Raw genomic sequence first — 24,028 nt, 5'->3', positions numbered from 1 at the left:
GAATAAGAAACCTGGAGAGGAAACCAAGCAGACTGAGGCCACACATTGGTTAACCAAGAATCACAGAGTGCTCAGTGGGTCAGGCCCCCGTCTGCCAGCTGATAGCAAAACACAGGACCACAGGTATGTTTTCCCCACATTTGTGAAATAGTCCATTTGGAAGCCACAAGAAAAAGCTCCATTTACTTTGGAAGCAGATCAAAATGGCTGCAAGGAACACAATAGACAACAGAGGAGTTGCCATGGCAACCGTAGGAGCCACGCTGAGGAAGTCGTGCGTAGGCAAGAAAGGGGAGATGGAGAACTTATGCTAAAGAGAATGCTGTGTGACTTATAAACGCTGCTGTATCTGCACTAACCCCTTTGTATCTCAAATAGTTGTAAAGAAACCAAAAGGACAGAGGAGGAGTTCCTTCCAAAAATGACTTGCAGATAATGGCTGATGGACAGCTGACTCATGAAGCATTATTTGCCTTTTTATCAATTTGTTCCCAATATTCCTAATAATGGAGACTTCACTGACAGCTGAATGGATCAATTAAAAATAAACTCAAACAGGGCATCTCAGTGGCTCAGTTTGTTGGGCGTCTGACTTCGGCTCTGGTCATGATCTCAGTTCGTGAGTTCCAGTCCCACGTCGAGCTCTGTGCTGACAGCTCAGAGCCTGGAGCCTGCTTCAGATTCTATGTCTCCCTCTCTCTCTGCTCCTCCCATGCTCATGCTGCGCGCGCTCTCTCTCTCTCTCTCAAAAATAAAAACATTAAAAAAAACCTGAAACACAATATTCAAATATAAGGAAGATAAAGACAACTCTGGAAAATGACCACCACAGATTTTTATTTAATTAAAAATATTATACATGTTGTTGCATTTTCATGGAAAATAATGAGTTAAAAAACACCAACAGTGTTAGTTTTTAGAAACTTTCATCACCCCGTTCTGCCACCTGCTGCTTTTTTCTGTCCATGGCATGAACCATGTGTTAGGAATTGGGGCCCTTGTGAAACTAGAGCTTCCTTGAAGTTCATACCTACAAGACCCCTGGAGTGAGCCATTTTCTTGAGGTTGGTGTTCTATTGAGTTACATCAGATACACCAGTCTGGACTCCCTTGCAAACCTTTGAAAGGAGCTAACATAAAAGCCCAAAGCACATGTCAACACCAATTCAGCTCAACGTGTCTATAAGAATCAGTTATGACCTCATCCAGTTTCCAAGCCAGTTACCAAGTGACTTTGTATTCTACCTGGTGTATTAGTGTCCTGAGCCCCTCCATAAAACTTCCCCTGAACCCATGGTGGGAAGACACTGCCATATAGTGTTTATATTAAAACCATCAGCAAATACACAAAAGCACATGTGGCCCCCATGCACAATACTATCAAATAAAAAAAATACATATTGGTACAATACAACCTTTGGAATCACTGGCTAAAATATAGCCACGTGAGTATTTTTAAAGTCTTCATGTAATTCCACATTTAAGAAAAATAACAGCACAAAACTTTAACTTGAAAACATCACTTCAGCTATAAACTTCTCATGTGTAAATACAAAGTGTGTACAATATCATCCTCTCCCTAACTCTCTTCCTTTGTATTCTTTGGACAGCACCACCCCCTAACCCATATCCTTCACCTACAACATAAGACTGCATCCCTATATTGCTCCCGAGTGATGCTTTTACTAAAATTGGATCTGATGTGACAGAAACATCCTGGCTCTGTTTTCCTGCACCTTTGCTTCAAATTGTAGTACACTTCATCTGGATTTTGCATCCAGCTTTATATTAAAGAGAGATGAATCCCCCCCCAAAATACACAAATAAGCAACATAGCTGGATAGCAAAAAGTTAGAATTGCCTCAGCTCTTAGAAATTGGACAATGTTCTTCCTTCTTCATAACGGTGTGTCAATTGATGGGAATAAAATAAGGCTGAAATTGCTTTTCACATTCTGGCTCTGTTGGGGGCATTTTCACATAGACCCCTGTAGTAAGAGGGCTTCTTTTCTTTAGCTGCCAAATGCAAAAAAGGAAACAGTAATTATTATTGAGAAATACAGAAGCCATTTCTAGACATAATAGGACTCATCAAATACTGGGTCCCTATCCTGTTGAAAAATGAATGTTCACCACATACAGAATTATAAGCCCCAGAAGATTTTCTTGATTCAGCTATTACAACTCACTTTAGGTAAATAACTCTGTGCTATTGATGTAAAATGGCAATCATTTTCCCTGACTGCAAGAGAGGAGTAAGAGACTTTGAGAAAGCTTTAAAAAGGACACCCAAAATGCCTATGGTGATTGACCACATCTTATCTGTGAGGGGAGGAGCTTGATAAGATAATAAACTTCAGTTACTCTGTTCAAGAGCTGTATTTCTCATATCCACTCCTCATATACTCTTTATAACTTTTTGCCCACAATAGTGCCCATTTTTTTATCACCTCCGTAAATTGAGATTCTGTGTCCATGTGGCAGTTTCTAGAAAATGAGGTAAGAAGAATCTACAGCAATTGAACAGGTTGAGTAGAGGATCTTGGAATCCAGTGAGGGGTAAGGGGAGGGAGAGAAGGAGAGGGAGGGGAAGACAGGAAGCCAGGGAGAGAAAGAGAAGCAGGGAAGAGGTTTGTGTTGACAAAAGCAAGCCATAGACAGAGGTAGATGAAAGGAACCACCAAAAAGAAATCCCGATAGGAGGCCTGAATCCATATTTCCATCTCTTCCACCAACACTGCAATAAATAAAACCTTGTATTCTCATTCACTGGTCTAGAGGGGAGAGCAAGACTCTCCATTTGAGCAGACTGGATAACAGGGGGCCCTGGACAGGTATTGGGTGGACAGCTACAGCTTGGACAAGGAAGGCACAAGCAGGGTGGCACCAAGAGATGGCTTCCAGGTGAAGTGGAGTGACATGAAGGGGGAGACTAAAATCCATCCAGTGGTCTTCTATAGCAGCATTTTGTCCAACTTAATCTTACATTTCAGGGTTATGAAGTACAATTGTCTTGAAGATAAAGTGCAAAACAGCTGCCCCGTGTTGTTCAAATGGTTACTCAAACTGAAACCCTGTTCAGAAGCACACAAACATTCAATGTCAAACACACTCATCTGAAATGTTAGTCATCCTGAAACCTCAAAGGCCAATGCCAAGGGTTCTAGCGTGTTCTTTACCACTGCCCTTCCTTTACCACTGTTCTGCATTTATTGCTTCATCTCCAGAAAACTGAACTCAACAGCATCATTCGGTCAGTTGCTATCACTGGAGGCATCCCCACCAGAAGTGTTGTGTTGTCAGCATTGCACTCACCATTTTGCTCAAAGAAACAGCTGTGATAAGGAAGCTATAAAAAAACAATCCTGAACTGACTGCTGCGAGAATCCAGAGGAGGAAGTCAGAATCTGGGCAAGGTTCAGGATCTGCAACAGAAGACAAAGCACAGCTTCCTTGAGACTCTCTTTAAACTTAAGGGCCCTACTCCCCCGCCTCCAACCCATTAGTGAAAAAAAAGAGCTTCCAGACCTTGGTGTCCACCCCTAAGTAAGTCTGACTGCTGGGGGCCACTTCTACAGGAATGTCCTATCAAAGGCCCAAAGTCAAATTTTACAATGCTTATCACTCCAGAGTAAGTGCCCCCAACCTCCAGTAGAAAAAAACACTATCCCCAACCCATTTTAGTTTTAGTCAGAATGCTGTTTGGGTCACCACCCATTAACCAGACTCCCATGCAGTATGCCAAAGAACTCTTAAAGAGAATTTCCATAATCCTAAAAATGAACCACCTGAAGTTGAGGAACAAAACTGTTTTCATGCAAAGAAGACAGCAATGCAAAAGGTGTAAGCTTAGTGATAAGGTTTTGCTCACCGATGACATAAATCTGGGTTCCATTGCCCATGCCTGCATAGTAGGGTGGTGGGTACATGAGCTCCACCTTGCAGATGTAGAGTCCCGTGTCCATGGCCCTCAACCCTTGGATGGTGAGGTTCACTTTGTTTCCGCTGGAGATGCCAGTGCAGGTGGAATCATCTAGGAAGGCCAACTCATTCTCCACTGTGTATGTCGCAGCACAGACTTCAGTCATCTGGCTGCCAGTCTGCCTCAGCACAGTCACTCGGACTTCGGCGGCATTGCCTGAAGACCCATATTCACACACGAAGCTGGCGACACCTCGGCTGCTGGCCAGCACCACTGCAGGCTGGGCCACATGCATCCCTAACAAGGGAAAATTAGAGGGAACTCAGTGAACTCCTGCTCACCCGCGACCAGGCTCAGGCAAAATCTCTGGCTGAGGGAAGTGGATCTTTGATGGACACTCTCCAGCTTCACCTTCCAGTCCTTCCCTCCCTTCAGCCAATACTCTTCATCCCTTCCCTTCTCTCCCCATCCATCCCCTCCATCACTCAGCTGACTTCCAGCCCATCTCCATGATGGTGTTTCCTTACAGAACAGAGTTTCTTGAAGGCAGTTGGTTGTAGCAGGAAGAACATTGATGTGACAAACTGAAGGCCAGGCCCTACCATGAAATATACTTGATTTGGGGTGAGTCATGCCTCCCCTGTAGCCTTCATTTTCCTTCACATGTACTAAGAGAGGATTAGGTCAGATGAGAACAGAGTGCCTTCCACCTCTGATATTCTATGGTTATCACAGAACTACAGGAACTTTAATGAGCAGCAGGGGAAATTTTGGAGGTTGAGGTACAGAATTTCACCTTACCTCTCAATGCATACGTCACAAACCTCTGCCTATATTTACCTGGCCAGAGAGGCTGAGCCCCAGGTCACTGCACCGGACGTCACCTTTCCTACCGTTATTATCAGAAGGAGGGACGCTGCTAGATGAAGGAAGCCACAGAGCAGAGGGCACCGGGTCGTTTCCTCTCTAGGTTGAGGCAACCCTGCTATTAACTTCTGTGGGCTTCCCCTGACGCCACCACCACCTCTTCCGCCACTCTCTCCTCCACTTGAACACTCTCGTGCTCCTTTGTTCTTTCTCCCTCTGGCTTCTACAGGATAAAGGAAGCCAGCTCTCCATTCAAAAAGGCTTGCATCATCTAAAAAAAACTTTAGCTTCATGTCAAACTACCTTCCTGCAACTAACTCAGCCCCTCTCCAGTCGATCATACAAGTGACACTCAACACTTGGATGAACCATGCCACTAATTAATTCTGCTCAAACACTTTGATGCCTTGCATACCATTGACTGCAAAAACAAATGAAATAAGTGGCATTTATGTCCTCTATGATCTAATCCCAACCTATCACTCCAGTCTGAGTTTCCAGGACACCTCTTCCTATGTATAAATGACTCTATAGAAATCGCTCTATCACTAGTCCTTTCTCCCAAGTACCTGAACTGGACAACGTCTGTCCTTACAAGAGAGAACAACATGGTAGCAGCCCTTGCCAGAATTAATCCAGCAGCCCTGGCTGGCTAGATAACAGTCTTCTTCCCCAACCCTCATCTCAGTCTATCAGAGCATCCCCTGAACATCCTCTGAGCATCTTTTGCACTGTTATAAATCCATCACAGTATTTAATCAAGTTCTATCCTGTATTAAAGGGTTTTTTGCGCACTAATTTGCAGCTTCCGCCTTTGGCTTATAACTCCTAGGAGCGGCCATTATAATCTGCCCATATGAGCACCCAATAATCTCTGTTGTATTGATGCTAAGCCTAAAGACCAAGTTTCCTGCCCTCCCCCCAACCCCCAGGCCAATTCCCAATTATCACCAGTAAATCTGGTCACACTCGATTTTTCAGTGGCAGAATCTCAGTAACAGGTAGAGATAAATTTTCTACAAAGTAAAGGTAATTACTTCTAAGAGTATTTAATCTGTACATGTTCAAAACATGTAGAATAAGATAATGTATATAAATATTTCTTATAATATTATTGGTAATAATTTAATTATGGAATACCCTTGAGCATCCAAGATATACCGTACAAACCACATGGTTTCTTAACTGATATGGTCTAGAGAGAGAGAAGGTTGAAATTCAGTGAGAATGCTCATCATTTTATATGTAGCAAACCTAGAATCAACCTGTAAAGAGCTTTATTTCATCTGAAAACTGGGGAATCTGCATCTGAAATCCACAGATAGGTCAGGTGGCAATTAAGTATCTTAGGTTAAACAGACTGATGGTGTTCTTTCTTCTCTTCTTCCTTTTCTTTCTTTCTTTCTCTTTGTGTGTGTGTGTGTGTGTGTGTGTGTGTGTGTGTGTGTGTTATGGTTTCAAACTGCTTTCATTTTTTAAATAATTAGCTAACTAGTTTATAGAATTGACTGAAGACCTTAAGACTTTGAATTGAGTAAAGAAGGCTTAAATTTTAAATAAGCCGATTCATTTATAGAAGTGAATTCGAGGATCTTAAAATCTCAAATTGGGTAGGAAAGAAACTTGATATGTTTTGCTTAAATCAATGTTTTTGAAAAAGGAAAATCTTGAGCTCACCCTGATTCCAAGCTCAAATATATTAAGGCCTGTGGAGATCTTTCCTCTTAACTCACTTAACTTTACAGTAATTTCTTCCAATCATATAGAAGTGTATGAAATTGCTTGTCTCTCAAACCAACTCAGATGTATCTATTAAGCTCCTAGTCAGTGCCTGGGACTCTGCTATGAGCTGTATCTCTGCTCATTTGCTGCTGCCAGCTGTCCCCTTTGCTGTCTTGGAATACAGAGTTATCCAAGCCAGGAGTTTGGAGTTTTACCTTTAGCTTCTGGCTTTGTTATAAATCACTGCCCTTGACTGCTGAAAGAAATGAAACCCAGGTGGGAGAAACACCTCCTCCACCTTCATGCTCCAAAAGCCTCACTCACCTTTGGAGAAGACGGGGATAAAGAGAAGAGAAAACAGAGCAGTGCAGGGCCAGGTCCTAGAAGCCAGGTCCAGCTGAGCCCCATGCCTCCGGAATCCAAAGCAAGCCATGGCTTTATGGGAGCAGTGTTCAGGTCTTCAGGAAGCAGAGTGAAACCTTTCAGGATCCTGAAGCTTTGAAATGTGTTTGAACCCACACAGAATCAAGGACTTTATATAGTTGGCTTTGATCCCAGGTATGTACTATACATGTGCACACACAAGAGGCACCTGAATAGAAAGCCTTTTTGTTTTGGTTTTACGAGAAAGGAAGTCGTGGGTTTAGCTGTTACGTCGAAAAGATAAACCTCAAACACTCAAAGTAAAACTGAACAAAACAAGCCAATCCATGGATGGAAAATGCACTCAATTTGAAACTGAAGCTTCTTGCTCACTTTGAGGATAAGTGGAGACTTGGAGAATTTCCTGGAGTGCAGGAGTCTCCCTAAGTCCCAATTATGTCCAATTATCTAGGCATCTTTTACCACCCAAGTCACTTCGTTCACATCTCCAAAACTATGAAGCTGCTGGTTCTGAGCCCTTGACCCAATGACAGCAGTAGTCTGTAGACATTATTAATAAAAGCTCTGTATTCACCATCTCTGGCAAGCTTACAAATAAGAGTTTATTTCTCCAAGCTCCATTGAGCATTTTGTTGAGAGAAAATACCAAAATCACAAGAAATGAATGATTTTGCTTCTGGTTTGCAAATTAGGAAAGAATTCGGGTACTCTCGAAAGCCTTCACAAAGACAAAATAGAGTTGGAGACATTCCAGCAAACATCAGCCAAAATGATCCAAGAGATTCTTCCTTAAGAAGATGGACATTTTTTTTCTGAAGAGAATTTTTCAAGTATAAAATCCAAGAACTAAGGTTAAATATGACTGAAGTTCCTAAATGTATGAAAGCTGTAAACAGTACAAGTGTTCATTCTATAAGAGAATACTAAACATTGGGGCCACCTACCGTAAAACTGATGAGTTTTCATATACTTCAATAACAAAAGAGACATTTATTGAAAACCTATGCCAGTTCCATGGTATGTGCACTTAGATTGAATGGGGACCAGACAAAACACAATTAATGCCTTAAGGGACTTCTAGGAGATTGACATGCAAACAGACAGTTACAGCATGAATAGATGTTTGCCTATTCCAGCCCTTCACGGTTTCCCATTGTCCATATAGCTCAGCACAGCAGAGGAGGCTCTATAGAATATGGACCTAATGCCTCTCTTGTGAGCCTGTCTTCCAGCATTCCCACACATGACCCCTTCTTCCGTTTGTCCTTTCTCCAAAACACCTCTTTTGGGTCTCATCAACTTTATGCGGTTCCAATGCCTATTTTCTCCCAATATCTAATCCTCCTTCTCATCGTCCAGGAGTTAACCAACATGACAGCCTCTCCTGAGGCCTTTTTCTGTACTCGCCTACCACCTTATATAAGCCTTCCAACCCAGCTGAGATGCCAACAGGCAAGAGCAACCTAATGGGCTTTTACTAGGGGCCAGATCCCAGATAGGTCACTGAAGATACAAAAGTGAAAATTGTATGTTCCTGCCCTTGAGAGGAGACACAGCAGAAGGAGTGGGAGATAGTTACACCCGTGATCATGACAGAATAGAGAAATGCTGGAATTGAAGTATCTTGCACAGCCATAGAGGAGCAGAAGCCGTTGGTTCAGCCTGTGGAAGTCAGAAAGGGCTTCTCAGAGACAGTAAAACCTGAGCTTATTATTGAGGACAAGAGCAAGGGCTGGGTATTGAAACAAAAAGAACAATATGTGCCAAGATTGAGAAGGGCATAAAGCACTCATTATAGCCAGAGGACAAGTATGGGAATCCACAGTAGGTGGAAGCTGATGCTCTTAGCACTGAGGGTGAATGCACCAAAAAGGAGCAAATTGGCATGGCTGAGTTCACATTTTAGGGAAATTCCTGCTTGCACGGGAGAAAGGATGGGGAGGATAAGTTCAAGAAGAAGTAAGATGTAACCAGGAAAACCAAGAAGGAGGCTATTGCTATACCCCAGGCAACCAGGAATTGACAAACTTCTTCTGTAAAAAGACTGACAGTAAATATATTAGGCTTTGCAAGTCATATGGTCCCTGTTGCCACTACTCAACTCCACTGTTATAGGGTGAAAATAGCCACAGAGAATACATAAATGAAAGGGCATGGCTATGTTCCAATAAAACATTATTCACAATATCAATTATACCCTAATTTAAAAAAAAAAAAAAAGAACATTATTTACAAAAACAGGTGGAGGCTGGATTTGGCCTGCAGACCGTGGTTTGCCAATTCCTGGTGTAAAGTAAGGCAGTGACAGTAGTGGTGACAGGTTCCTAAGAGGACTATTCCAAAGGCAGTGAATGCATAGAGAACACCAAATTTATGGCTTAAGAGGTACTGTCGTACTGTGACAGTTCAAATGTTTGTCAATTTTACCTCATCCAAGTCTCAAAACAAGGCAGGGATCATAGGTTTTCTCAATTTATAAAAGGTAAAACCAAGGCACTAAGACTTGAATTTATCCAATCCCCCATTGTCAGTGGTAGAGCCAGGATCTGAAGTGGGAAATGATGTTCACCACTGCACTAAAGGTTTTAATGTCCAAGAGAACTAGATTTGAATCCTAGTATGAAGACTTGCTAGCTGTTGATCTGGGGCTCAGAGCCCAAAGTCTTCCAGAAAATAGTGATTACAACTCAAGGCTGTTGTAAGGATTAAATGAGATCATGCATATAGCATGTATAAAAGAACTACTATGGTATCTGGATATTCAAGAAAGCTCATTGAGAAAACAGAGGTACAATTTCCAGGAATAGGGAAGGAACATAAGCAGATCAGGAAATGAAGATGATGAGTTCCATTTGGGTACATTGAGTTTATCTACAGAATGCAAGGGTGAAAGACTCCAAAACGATTGCTAATATGGTCTGGAGCACAGGAGAATGATCTGAGTTAAGACATTAGTTTAGGCAACCATGAAGCCACTGATGAAAATTTCACAGGCAAGTTTTCAGGTGAACGCTCTATAAACATTTGTTAAATGAATAGATAAAGGAGTGAAAACAGTTTAATATAAGAAGACATGAAGGTTGTAATAGGAACTTTCAAAGAAGCTTACCAGGTTCCCTAATTATACTTTCATGAAACTATTTCTGCAATAGCAAGAGAATTCGATTGTTTTGAAAAACACTAGATAAAAAGAATGTTGGTGAAAAAGATATATTCTTTTCCCGTGTATCATCCCATAGATTATTTGATAATTACAAAGGGGAAAAGATAATGGATAAATCTAGCAGATACTGCTTTAACCAAGTGATCAAACTAAAGATCACCCATGATGAGACATTTTGACATCATGTGACTTCAGATATAACGCACTGAGAAGAACACGACACATCTGTAGTAGTATTGCCAAAATGGGTTAAATTGAATCTAATCGTGAGAAAACAATTAGGCAAATCCATATTGGGATCATTCTGCAAAACAACTGGCCTTCAAAATGGGCCTTTGCTTCTTCAAAAATGTCAATATCGTGAAAGATTTTAAGAAGAAAAAACCTTGAAAATTGTTCTAGATTAAAGGAGACTAAGGAGACATGATAAAATCCAATGTGTGATCCTTGATTTAAAAATAATAACTACATAGCACCTTATAGAGACACTTGGGGAAATTTGAATTTAGACTATATTTGACAATAGGATTGTATTAATGTTAAATTTGCTGAGTGTGATCATTTAACTGGGGTTTTGTAGGGAAACATTCTGTTTTTATATGATGTTTGCTTAAGCATTCAGGGATAAAGTCTCAGGATGTCAGTAAATAACCCTCAAATGGCTCAACAAAAATACGGGTGTATGTTTGTGTTAGCCCAGAGAGAAAAAGAATAAAACAACAGAGACAAAATATTAACAATTGGTGAAGCTAAGTGAAGAGTATATCTGTGTGTTCATGATACTATTCTTAAAAATTCTTTGCAAGATTGAAGTTTTTCAAAATAAAAGCCTGAACGCAAAAATTGTAGAACCACTATTACTATGGAAGGCACTATACCACAGATAAGCAGACTGAAATTTAGAGAAAGGAAGTGACTTGCCCAAGGTTGTTATTCACCCCCCCTTCCTTACATCCATTTTCCACCTGGGAGGCAGACCCACAGGGACAACTGGGTTCCCTGGCAGATTGGCTTCTGGGAGGGACCAGCGGATGGGAAGCACCTGAAGAAGATCCAAAGGAAGGAGGGCAGAGATCAGGATATTTCTTCTCTCTCCCAGATTCAGGACCTTATCTCTGGCAGTAACAGTAGCTCTGCACAGCTACAGCTTTTGTTGAGTACCGCCTGCCCCTTCTATGAGCCAATTCTCACTATTTCTTCCCCCGGTCCTTTCAGTATTGGGAGTGGACCACCTTCCAGGGTTGCTAGCATCTGTGTGCATTAACATCTTCTATTCCTGACCCTCCTAATACCTCTTAAAATAGTCCTTTTGCTGAATCTCTCATTTGAACCGCCTGTTTGCTGTAGAGTCCCTGGTTGATTTAGTCCCACAGCTGATAAGCAGCAAAAACTGGATTTAAATTCTGGTCTCATTCCCATCCAGCACTTACTTTTTCCCTATTATCTCATGTACAATAATAACATATTTATTACAGTCAATTCTGTGCAATTCTTCTATCTCACCTATATCAAATTCTATTTCCATGGCACTCACACATTCACCCTAGCATCTAACTAGGGCCTCCTTTGTACATAATAGGTGATAGAGAATTTCTGCATTTCGATTTAGGTCTCAACCCATTTTATGTTTCTGGCATCTCATTTCCAGCTCTGGGAAAAGGGCTAGTAAGTAAGGATTCAATCAGGGGACTGACAGATACTAACAAGCCCAGCACAGTGGTGAAGAGTATGACTGGAGTTCAAATCCTAACTCTACTGCATGATGTGTGATCTTAGGTACAGTTTTTGAACTTCTTTGATCCTGAGCTTCCTCATCTGTAAGATAAATATAGCTAATTATGGTAGCTATCTTATAGGGTTATTGTGATTATTCAGTGAGACTATGCCAATAAAATGTTGAAAACTCTGCCTATAGTACATGCTCAGTAAATGTTAGCTTATATGTTAAATACGGAGAAAACTATGGGTTTCAAACTTCAGCTGTTATATAAACCCTTTCATTATCATCTCTAATGGATGAGTGGTACATCAGACTTAAGCCAGGGACTGACTATTCTAATACTCACACACTTACTAAATTTCTGCTATCGGTGTTCCCATCAGTATCTGAAACCAAATAGCTTATTGTAACTCACATTAGACATAACCTAAGGATATTGTAAGCTCTCAGTTATTCAGTGGTTGAATACTCAAATGTCTGGGGGTACTACATCCTTGGATATTTTCATTTCAGGGTAGAAAGGGGAGAGTCGGTTTTGTTATTTACTTTTACCACCCCAACAACAGCAACAAAAAATGTTGGTGGTAGAGGAAATGAAAATAATTGGCTAAAATTAGGGCTCGGGGATTCACTGTGATTTCATTTCCTCACTATCTTCCTGTATCCTACTAGTTTGAGTAAACCCCAGACTGGTTTTGTAGTACTCTTAGTGGTTACTGGATTTGAAAGATCTCTCAAGATTTGCATAATTTCAAGTGATGCCTACAGTGGGTGTCTTCAGAATTCCAGATGAGATATAGTTTGGGTAGGGTAACTGCATTATTTTACTTAATTATAAAACTCCTCTGAATTTATAAAGCTCATTCTGAGATTAATTGGACTTTTCAGTTTTATTAAGCTTTTTTTTTCCCTAACCCTCCTCCTATTATCCTTTCCCCAACTAGCTTACCCCAAAACCAACCTTTTGTTGAAAGATGTGCACCTGGCATTGACTGCGGTACATACTGCAAAACATCCTTTGCTTGATGGTTTCAGATGTAATGGGAGGAATGAAAAGTCTAATATTTGCATAGCCTGCAGTTTCAGGACATCCCATTACGTTGAGCCTATTATCATGCCTAATTAAGGTTATATACTCTGTTTTTGTGCTAATTAGCTCATCACAGTACAACTCCTTTCAAAATTGACTTCAAAGGAAAAAGAAAATCATCTACTCAAGTGATTGCTAAAGAAGGACCTATCAATCATCTCACTTCGAAAGAGAGCTAAGAGAAAGGAAACGATATGCAAAGTGACTGGAAAGAAATTTTAGCTTCATTACCATTAAAGGGTGAAAATATGGGCTGGGCAAGAACTCACTTAAATAAATGTGGTAGATTAATTTTCAGTCCCTAGGGAGCTGTAATCTACATCATAAAGTCAGGTAAAAATGGATGCTTCTGAGCTGTGGACCTTCTGACAGCCCCTTTGTGGGGAAAATAGAATAGATTACTGCTGTCCTTTCAGTCTACATTGTCACCTTGCTGAGGGTAAAGTGAAAAGGGTTGTCAGGGAAGCTAAGTTTTATTTGCTGATCTTAATGACAAAATGAAATGCTGAAACCACTTCAGTTGAAGGCTAATCCTATCTGTCAGAGCTTCACTTACGTAGAAATGAAAACAAATATTTTTGAATGAATAAATGACAAAGTCGTTTGTAGGAAGAATCTACGTTCCAATTGCCTAAGCTCCTTACTTTATATGATTAAATCTTTTTGAATATCTTATCTCCATTTATATATAATGGTCTCTCATTATATTTCTGATTTAGCCATTATCATTTCTGATTTTCCCTCAATCTCCTTAACTTCTCACACCTAAAAATAAGATTAAATTTGGATTGGGTTTTAGTCTTAATCCTTCACCCCTGTTGCAACATAGCCAACCATGAATAATTTGGGTGAGGGACTTTATCAAAAGCCAGGAATAGACATTTTCAAAATAGGTAACCTCTTTATTTTACGGATCAGAGAACTGATGTTGAAAGTTAATTGACTTGCCCAATATCACACATTTAGGGTTTATCCCTGTGCATGTAGATCTTATTTCTTTATCATCAAGAAGAAATAAAAAGAAAAAAGAAAAAGGGAAGGGTAAATAGTCTTGTATTTGACCTATGATGCACCCCAGCTCACCCCACCTGAATGATAAACCCAGAGTACACCTGATTCCCATTTGGAACAAGTTGAGATAGCCCAGGATTATTTCCATTTTACAAAAGCAGAAATGTCACAAGTCACTAATGTTTTCTTGTCCTAGTGCAAGCTCAGAGTGTGACTGAAAATTGTCTTTAATGCTGAATAACCACCCAACCTCAAAGAGTTACAAGCTCTCTCTAAAGAGTAACATTGGAAGTACCAAACATTTGATGGAATCCATTTCTCTAACGATAGTTGTGGCCTGTATAATCTGAGCTTCAAGAACTTATTTCAGTTTCTTGGTTACAGAGGCAATCACTGTTTTCACATTTTGAGCTGTGTTATTTCTAGCCCTACTGCCATTGTAGCATTTGAATGATTTCAGGCCATGACCTCCTTCACACCTCCAGTTCATAGGAAACTTTTATGTTCACACCTTAAGCATAGAAAAGGAGTGTCTTTGCTCCTTTGCAGTGTGAGCATTAGCAGCTATGATGGTGGAGAAATGTGTATTAGATAATAAGGAGCACAGTGTATTTGCACAGCCTATTGCAGGCATTGAATCCTAGAAGAAACGTTAGTTTTGCTCTCCCATTTTACAGAGGACAAAAGAAAGACCCGGGGAGGTGAAGTGATCTACCCCAAATTACATGCATAGCCTATTGGTGGCAGAACCGAAATGAGGCCCCAAAGTCCTTAACTTAAAGTCTCTTCTCACTATGCCTTCACTATCATCCACCATCTTCCCAAGACCTCTTAAACTAACATGTCTTCTGGTTTTAATTTCCTGCAAGTTTACAACTTGAAGCCCAGCCCCAACAAACTTCCTCATAGGTTTTTGGTACCGACAAACACAAATCAGCAAGTCAGATTTTGAGTAAAAATTAAAAATTACGGTCTTACAGCAATACCAAAAACAATAGGCAAAAGATGGAAGCAACCCAAGTGACCATCAACTGACAAATGGATAAAGAAAATGTGCTACATCCACTCAATAGAATATTATACAGCCATAAAAATAAATGAAGTACTGATGCATGCCTGACTACGGATAAACCTTGAAAACATCATGCTGTGTGAAAGAAGCCAGACACAAAAGGCCACATATTGTATGGTCCATTTATATGAAATACCAAGAATAGGCAAGTCCTTAGAGACAGAAAGCAGACCATTGACTGCCAGGTATTGTGGGGAGGGGGGAATGGAAAGTGGCTATTTGATGGCACAGGATTTCTTTTGGGTGTGATGAAAACATTCTTGAATTAGATAATGGTGATGGTTGCACAACATAATGAATGTATTAAATACCACTGAATTATATACTTTTAAATGTTTAAAATGGTAATTTTATGTGTCCTTTACCACACATACATACATATACAATATGGTTATGATGATGGATTCAATTGGCATTAACCATCTTAGAAAGCATACCACTGGTCTTACGATATGTGTTGACCATACGTTTTGCTCTTCTCTGAATGTAATCTGGACAAAATCTATAGCCAAGTTGACTACACTCCAAGCGTAAAAAGAATGAACTGGTAAATGCATCATTAACTGGCTGAGGCAAGGGAGAAATGTTCTTGTTTTTCCTCATCATCTACAATTCTGACCACACATCACACTGAATCATAACCAGCAAGAATCTGAGATATGGATCATTTGGCTTTGCCTTTCCCTGGGCACAGTTTTCTAACAGGTTACTCAGTTGTGGAATAACTAAATGAGATGGAGAGAGGCCATGTAGGAAATTTTGGCTCAGTGAACTATATGATTCAAGCATGTTTTAGGAGAATATAATTTGAGAGCAGCTGGTTGCATTTAGCAGCTTTCCTTAGCAGGCCCCATACCATGGATTATGCTCTAAGAGGAAAATCTCTGTCCCAGAGCTTCATCCATGAGCAGGAAACTGAATAATTGCACTTACATGAGCACATCAGAGCCTGCTGAAGGCAGTAAGAGTAATGCACTGAAATGAAAACCCAGGGTCTGCAGTCTTTGTCTGGCACATACATAGAGCCCAGCTTCCATGCCCATCTAAGAGAATCCTGTTACAGAAATGACACTGACTTTAAAATCCTGAGGAATCCATTGCTTATCGTTTTTGTCATTTCTCAACATTATTTGAGTTCATTCTGATCACATACAGTTCTTACCCTACATGCAAACTTTGCAGTTCTGGTCATTTGTGTTATCTGGTTAAAAAATACTGACAAGTAGAATATACCACAAACATTTGTTTCCTGTCCTCCCAAAACATAAGCAGGTCAAGAAACATCAGTCAACTGTATCCCCTGCATTTTACCTTTTGGATATGATAGACAATGTGTACTGAAGAACATATGAGGTTGTTAGAAATTTTTAATGCATGATGATACAAGAAAGTTAAAGGAAGTTATGATTTTTCAAAATTAAATCTTTGGTACTGGAATTTATTATCCTGATTTATAAGACAAATTCAGGAACCAAGTTTGTGGTGATAAATATATCGAGCAAATGCAATTTTTTTTCTTATCACTTGGAACCACTGTTTGTATTTGAGAAAACAAATTACTTGCAAATCCTCTGACTCTGTCTAGATATGCAGGCCTTCTTTTAATTAGCATCATAAACTGTCTATGTAAGTCAATGGCCTTTGTAAATCTGAATATATTCAAGGACTTCAATATCTCCTATATCAAAAAAATAAACTGGAAGGGAAATCCACAAGATTTTTTAATTTAAGAGAATGGAAGTAAAGAGGAAAATGAGAAGAAAGAATAAGAGAAATGAGAAGCAAATGGAGCAGAGAAAAAAAAGACAAAGCAGAAACTTTAAATGAAGGATAATTTGCATATATTCAAAGAAATATCAATTCCGACCCATCTGACAGAACTAATCAACCATAAGAGAACATTGGTTTTGATTGTGGGTGGAACTTTCATAAAATCCCAAAAACCTCTTGAAATCACAAAGCCCCTAAAAAGATGCTCTGCTAGATGTTTTTATACAAAGAATGTGCAGATAATGTCATTCTAGTACTAAATTTAGCAAATAAAATGATTGTGATTGATAAGACTCATAGAACCAGTTTTAAAAGTCTTTAACTCAAATTACTGCAGCATAAATGTTTTTTTTTTTTTTTTAAGTCATCAACTTAAAAGTCAGGAAACTCTTACTTAGATTTAGCCACATTTCTATGACACCGGTTAGACAATAATTTTTTATAGACTTCTAGCAGTTTGGGATGTCACCTAGATTGACTGCCTCAAGCCCTGTTGTTCTGGTACCCGGATTTCAATTTGAAGCTTTAAAGATTGAAAACTAATTAGTAAAATCTACAAATTGTTTTCTATAAGATATTTTCAATAAATTCTGAGACAATTGACCTTTACCACTGTGTTTTCCAGCAAACATTTAGCCCAGCTAAAACATATCAGGGGAAGATAAGATTTTCTCACACTCTCTAACTCTGATTTATTGTTTCAGGGTTGGTTGTAGCAAATAAGGTGTAAAATGCATAAAATGGTGACATGGGATTTAAGAGTTTTGAATTATAGATGTGGTTCTAATGCTACCTAAATGGAAATCAGTTTAATTATATAATCTCGCTAGTTTAATTTTCTCATCTGTGAAAATGAGGAGGCTCAATTAGAAAGAAACTCTAACTTTCAGCCCTAAATAATTTTTAATTAAAAGCATATTTTCCCTTCATGATATGTAAATGGAAAAAGCAGGTTAGAAAACTGTATTTAGAATATGATTCATTTTGTAAAAATAAAGTGAAAATACATGCAGAATTATATACAGCAACATGCTACCAGTGATTATAGAATTTTTATTCTCTTATCTTACCTCTATTTTCCATCTTTCTGAATGTATATGTATTATTTGTGACTAGAAAAATAAGATATTACAAGCCATATAAATTAAAGTCTTTATTGTTTATAGAACACTAAGTATATACCCGTTCATCAGAACTTGAACATTCCTATTTTGGGGGAAAAAAAATGAAAGAAGATTCATGCAGAGATTTGAAATATAAGATGAGTTTATACAAGAACTCTGGTTTCTGAAATATCAACCAAAGAAGGAATTTCACCAGCACAACGTATTGTAGCATCAACTTCTCTACTTTTGTGACCGCATTGGCATCACAATACTCTGAAAGCACTTCTTGTGTTAATTTTCCTAGAACATGGTGAAAAACATCGTATACGTTCAGAAACACACTCCTTTTCCCAAATATAAGTAATGTGTTGGATATGGTTAATTGGACATGCAAATAAATGGATTATGTGACCAGTATAGGAGAAAGACATTAGTGCGGTAAATTTTAGAAGAGGAAGTAGTCTAAGTTATCCAGGCCCTAATATACTGAGATCTTGAATATGGTAATCAGAACTTTAAGGTCCATCTCTTGCCCTCTGATTGTTTGTGAAAAAGAGAAAGTGATCCTCACGGGCAGATGGTTAGGCCTGGCTTCATATCATCTGCAGACTTTGCATTCTCTAAGTGTATGTCCTTGGTTTCCAACTTGACAGAAATCATTCAAGACATACCATGCAGGTCATTCAAACAGATCACTCTCAGTTGAACATGGACTTCAGGTGTCGTGGGGAAAATCTGTCAGAATCAGATATTCAGTAATATAAATTAGACACGATACTTAGCATACAAAGACAGAAAATTCAAGAACTAACCCTAAGCATTTTTAAAATTATCTGGCCAATTCCTCTATGTCAGAATTCCTACTTAAAAGTATCTTTTGATGTGCTATGGGAGTCCAGTTGAAGGCTCCTAACCACGCCAGCCTCTTCCCTGGCAGAAGGAAGCAAGAGAAAGAGAAGTTCTTCTTGGGGCCCTACATTCAAGGCGATGCTCCACTATTTCACAAAGAGAATTCCAAGGAAATGTAAGGCTGACTGGCTTCCCACAACTCATTATAGTTAAAAAGCAAAACAAAACAAAAACTTTCAGTCATAAAAGGTTCAATCGCTTTATCTAAAATTGCAAATTCAAATGACTGCAGCCCTTCAAATATGTCGTCTTAGAAGGTTATATTTTTCCAGTGATACTGTCATTGTTCAGAAAATCCCTGGGATGCCACTTTTGGAATTATTCTCATTTTTATGGAGGGGGAAAAAATGCAGTGTCTTATTACTGTATGGTCATATCTTGGTGTTTTAACCACCAACATCCCTCAGATAATGAGGAAATTGTTGTCGGTGGGAGGGAATATCAAATTATTATTCATATAAATAAGTGTTACCTTTGAAGATGTTAGAAGGATTGTGCTATATACAGGCCTTCAAATACCAAGAACATTTTCAGTAATGGTGGCAGCACTAGAACAGGGATGAACATCTTAGATTCGAGTGGGAGTCATGACCCTACTCCATGGCCACACAAAGCAAGTGTAACATGGGGAGGAAGGCTGATTCTCTCATTAGCCATCACTACTGCAGAACTGCAGCTGATGGGGCGCCTGGGTGGCTCAGTCAGTTAAGCGTCCGACTTCGGCTCAGGTCATGATCTCGCAGTCCGTGAGTTTGAGCCCCGCATCGGGCTCTGTGCTGACCGCTCGGAGCCTGGTGCCTGTTTCAGATTCTGTGTCTCCCTCTCTCTGACCCTCCCCCGTTCATGCTCTGTCTCTCTCTGTCTCAAAAATAAATAAGCGCTAAAAAAAAAAAAAATTAAAAAAAAAAAAAAAAACTGCTGCTGAACTTCAGGCCCCTGGGGGACTAGATGGTGAGTTATGCCAAACCTTCGCACCAAACCTTCGCAGGGCACAACTTAAGTAACAGCACTGGAGCCCACAGAAAAGAGATTGTACACAGTGAGTAGAGCACAAAAAGTAGGACTCCAGGCAGATAGTAGCCTGATACTTCTTTATTCAGAAAGCCTGTCCACATACTGATGAGCCCCAGGCCCCAAGATACAAAGATGGAGATCAGGTCAGGGTTTCTGGCCCCAGGGGAAGGGCAAGACAGAGCAAGACACTCAAAAGTCTCAAAGCAGAAACTCAGTCCTCTGAGATGCAGACAAAGGGACTTAGAGGAAATCTAAGCCTTACCTGAGTATGGCAGGAGCCCAGTGGCCATTTTCCAAAGTGACAGTCCCATGGTCAGAACTTCATTGGATCTAAGTCTTGGATAGTGACTAATGCAAGCCTCATTCAGTGAAGGACTGAGAATTTTAAAACCCTTAAAACTTCAGTTAGGAAAAACAGGGCCTGCAGGTGAGGCAAGACATTTGGGGACACAGATGAAGAAAACTGATCAATACAGAGATATGAGACATAAATAGGGCTGATTGGATACCCAAGATCACTTTCTGAAGAGGCTATCACTCATAAATTCTGAAACATTATTTTAGAATATCTATCACTTTATTGGCAAACCTAACAAGAAAACTTCCATGCTTCCTTTTCTTCTGGGTTTAGTGTCCTTAGAAGAGTGCTATTGTGCTCCATGGATTGATGGGATTTTCTAGTCACTACTTGTTTTAAATTAAACTATCCAAGTTTAGTTGGGTTGAAACCAGACCGTGGTTTTCAAAGAGCAGACGAATTGAGACCAGACTATATTCTAAACTCCCCCACATTCTGGTTTCATTATGTTCTTGAAACCCAGACCAATTTTATGAAAAGAATTGACAAAAGTGGGCTTGATTCTTAGCAAACCTGACCCAGTTAGAACCTGACGTTGGACTAAAATCGGCTTTAATTTGGGGGTGCAGTGCTAACCGTAGAAGTGAAACTGAATATGTGCAAATGCGTAAGAACTGAAGAGGAGGAAAAAATTATTAAGTGATAAATTTATTAACCCAAATCTCCTAGCAATCAGTGGACAATAACTGGTAAGAAAATATTTCCAGATCTAAAAGCCCAGCAATTACCCTAAGATCATAATTCTAAAATAACTTTTCTGATTAAGTTCAAACTTTCCAAGAACATTCACCTTTTATCCGAAACCAAACCATGAGAAATTTCAAACTAAAAGTCATTGTAAACTGCTTGCATGAGAATTGTGTTTTCATGATGGAACTATTGAGTAATCATTGTCATTTACTAACTATACAATATTAAGGCAAGAGACAAAAAGTCACTGGGGCCAGAAAAGAGAGAAGGAGAGAAAAGGAAAGAGAAGAGAGAAGGGGTATGGGGATTAAGGAATGAAACAACGAAAGAAGAAAGGGAGGAAGGAAGGAGGGAAGCCAGAGTGGACAAGGGTTGTTAAGACCATGGTTTCTCAGAGAAAGTCAGTTCTGACCAAACCCCTTGGAAGCAGAATACTGTTAATCTTAGTCCAACTGCTTCTCAGAAATATCATTTTTCTTGGTGCAGCATCTGCCATCTGGCGCAATCCTCAGGAGCTCTATCTCCAGGGAATCACAAAGTAGTTGAGCTAATATTGATACTCAGCTCCTGCTGTTATTATCTCTGTAAGCCAAAGTTTCTCAACTTCAGAACTATTGACATTTTTTACCAAAATGGGATTAAGCATGCAAAGGTCTTATTAGGAGAAGTATCTATGAAAGAAAATGGGGAGGGAGATGGGGAAAGCTGGAAGAACCATCAGATATTTATGCAAAGCTGGCCCCTAAGGGAAGGAGAGTGGGAGGGAAGGTTGGGTGGAAGCATGCTAGACCCCTATACAGTCTAGGAGAGGTTTGGCAAGAGTGTCAGTGGTCCTTGAGCCAAGGTGAACCATCTGGAACAGGCTTGCTTTAGAATTTTTGCCACTCAGAGTTATTGGCTAGGAGCAGCCCATGGGAGGCAATGCCTCAGTATAAACAGGGCTACGGATGTCAGAGTGCCCCAGCTTGGGTCTTTGGTCCATAACCCTCCTTACAGTAGGGGATTTGTGAGGTTTATTTTCATAATCCACCCCTTGTGCCACATGGATCCACTTTTCCACTTAGGTTCAGGCAGCTTCTCTTCCACTTTTCCTATGAGCCTTTCTTCCTGAGGGAAAACTCAAAAGAGGGAAGTTAGTGGATGAACAACAACCCTCATCATTGCAATTGACCTCAAGCCCATAACGAGTCTTCCTCCTCTCCCTCCCCCAGTCTTCATTCTAAATTCCTTCCCCACATTCTTAGCTATCCCTTCAGTAGACCTGGGTGAGTTACCTCCTGATGTGACCCAAACCTTCATTTCTGATTATCTGACCCCTTGAAAATCATATCCTTCACAGTTCTGGGTAGCTACACATGTTTGTTCATAGTTAAAATAGGTCAAGAGTACCAGGAAACATCCAAGTAGATCATCTGTGTGCCACATGTAATCCTCCCTGTCCCATTGTGTAGAAGCAGCCTTATCTCCTCCTGTGATCATTGTCAATTACCTCTACCAGTGTGGTGAAACTGCTTTTTGCCTGCTGATCCGGGGACAGAGGACTCCGAGGCATCCTCATGGCAGCCATAATCTGTAGTTCTTGGGGAGTCTTTCTGTGTCTTCTAGCAAGAAAGTGTTCCTCATCAGTAGCAGAGACTGAAAGCACAAAATCTTCTAATGGGTCAATGGGAGTGGTGGTAAATGGGCTCACTTCCTCTTCCACCCCTTCATTCTTTGACTCATGTTCCCTTTCTACTGGGTACACAGCACAAAATAGGAGTCTCTGATTTAGTAAATGCATTGCATACTAAAGGAAGTCACTCCATCCTCCCAGAGTGTTTTTTCCAAGCTGCCACTTCTGTTGCTTTCAAAGGACATTACCGCAGTCTATGAGGCTGACAGCGTCTGGGTACAATATGTGATACAACCAATGGACCTGAGTACATTCCAACACCTCCTTCGATGTGAAGTGGATCCCCTGGTCACATGATATTCAGAATGAATACTCTGCATGTAGATCAGGCATGCTAGAAGTCCCTGGATAGTAGTGTTGATAGGAAGCTTTACAGGCAGATAAAGCAAGTCTTCCTAAGAACAGGCATCTGTTCCTGTGAGAATGAACCACTGGCCTGTCTGGGATGGAACAGTTTCAATGTGGTCAACTTGCCCCCAAGTAGCCAGTTGGTCTTCTAAAGGAATAGTGCCATATGGGAGGCATGGTGTTGCTAATAATTTGGACATTCATAGATAGCATTAGCTATCTGCACTGGTAAGAAGTCCATACTACTGGACGAATATGTTGCCTCCATTTCTTCCACCAATGATGAAGGCTGGCTAATGTCAACTGCCCAAATAATTGTATCCTCTTAGTTGTTCAGTGCCTCTTCTTCCATGGTGAATGCTTTCTGATGGGCATTAATGTATGAAACAAAAGTTTTGTGCTTTGTGCCCGCTTCCAAATGTTTAGCCTCAAGACTCTACCCCAGACTTCCTTTTCTCCAATCTCCCAATCCTTTTTTTCTAAGTCCTTTATCAGATGTCCAGGCCATCGGCCACCTCCCAGGATCCATATTCTCACTTTAGGCCACTTTACTTTCCACAAGATGAAGGAAAGCTCACAGATCGGTCCACTGGAAAGATTCTTTCCCCCCACTGTCTTCCAGGGCCATACTAAATGAAGCTATAAAGCAGCCACTGTCAACATTCAGCTGGTACGCAAGTACAGGCAGAGCCACCCATAAGCAACTCATTTGGCAATAGGTACAAGCTGGGAGAGAGGCACTGGTATGAACGTGGTGGATGACATGGGATCTGAGCCATCTGATCATTCAGCTTACTCATGGCCTCCAGCTCTTCTTAGGCTCAATCCCAGATATACCATTTCCATCTTGTAATAGACTGATTTGGGGCCATGTGACTTTATAATCTGGTGGCTCTAGTAGAACCCTGCTCATTGTTGGCCGTTCCAGATGCACAGTCACTTAGAGTCCCACGGTAAACTGTCCTATGTCTATTTGGGTCCAGTAACAAGCCAAGAACTATTTCTCTATTTTTTAAAAGGTAATGGTGCAAATGCCATGGCCTTACTTCAGAATCCCAGAGGTCTGCATTATGGTTCTCCTGCTAGAGTGTGGAATAAACTCCATACTGCATCTTTTTCCACCAGTGATCCCTTCTCCACCACAGGGTCTCCTGAGTGATATGACACAAGTGGCAGGGCCGATTGCACCACATTCTAGATGTGATATAGTA

The 24,028-nt window shown here is 40.3% G+C and overlaps 1 protein-coding gene across 3 annotated transcripts in view; it reads right to left on the bottom strand.

Annotated features, from left to right (window-relative positions):
- Nucleotides 1-827: 827 nt before the first annotated feature.
- The window catches only part of CTLA4 (cytotoxic T-lymphocyte associated protein 4), a 79,210-nt gene continuing 56,009 nt past the window's right edge, over nt 828-24,028 (bottom strand). Inside the window, exons 1-4 of one of the 3 annotated variants that reach the window (XM_042949833.1) lie at nt 6,835-7,062; nt 3,871-4,218; nt 3,315-3,424; nt 828-2,015 (exon numbers count right to left, since the gene is read on the bottom strand). In XM_042949833.1, the coding sequence (XP_042805767.1) occupies nt 1,911-2,015; nt 3,315-3,424; nt 3,871-4,218; nt 6,835-6,943 (672 nt within the window). In that variant the 5' untranslated portion in view covers nt 6,944-7,062 and the 3' untranslated portion in view covers nt 828-1,910. Of the gene's footprint in view, nt 2,016-3,314; nt 3,425-3,870; nt 4,219-6,834; nt 7,063-24,028 lie in introns of those variants that run through there. The other 2 variants (XM_042949835.1, XM_042949836.1) reach the window with 2 other exon arrangements.

Source organism: Panthera leo, chromosome C1 (genome assembly GCF_018350215.1).
Source record: "Panthera leo isolate Ple1 chromosome C1, P.leo_Ple1_pat1.1, whole genome shotgun sequence".
NCBI classification, from domain to species: Eukaryota; Metazoa; Chordata; class Mammalia; order Carnivora; family Felidae; genus Panthera; species Panthera leo.
The sequence above is the reverse complement of the archived record's forward strand: the minus strand, read 5'-3'. Positions and strand labels throughout refer to the sequence as shown.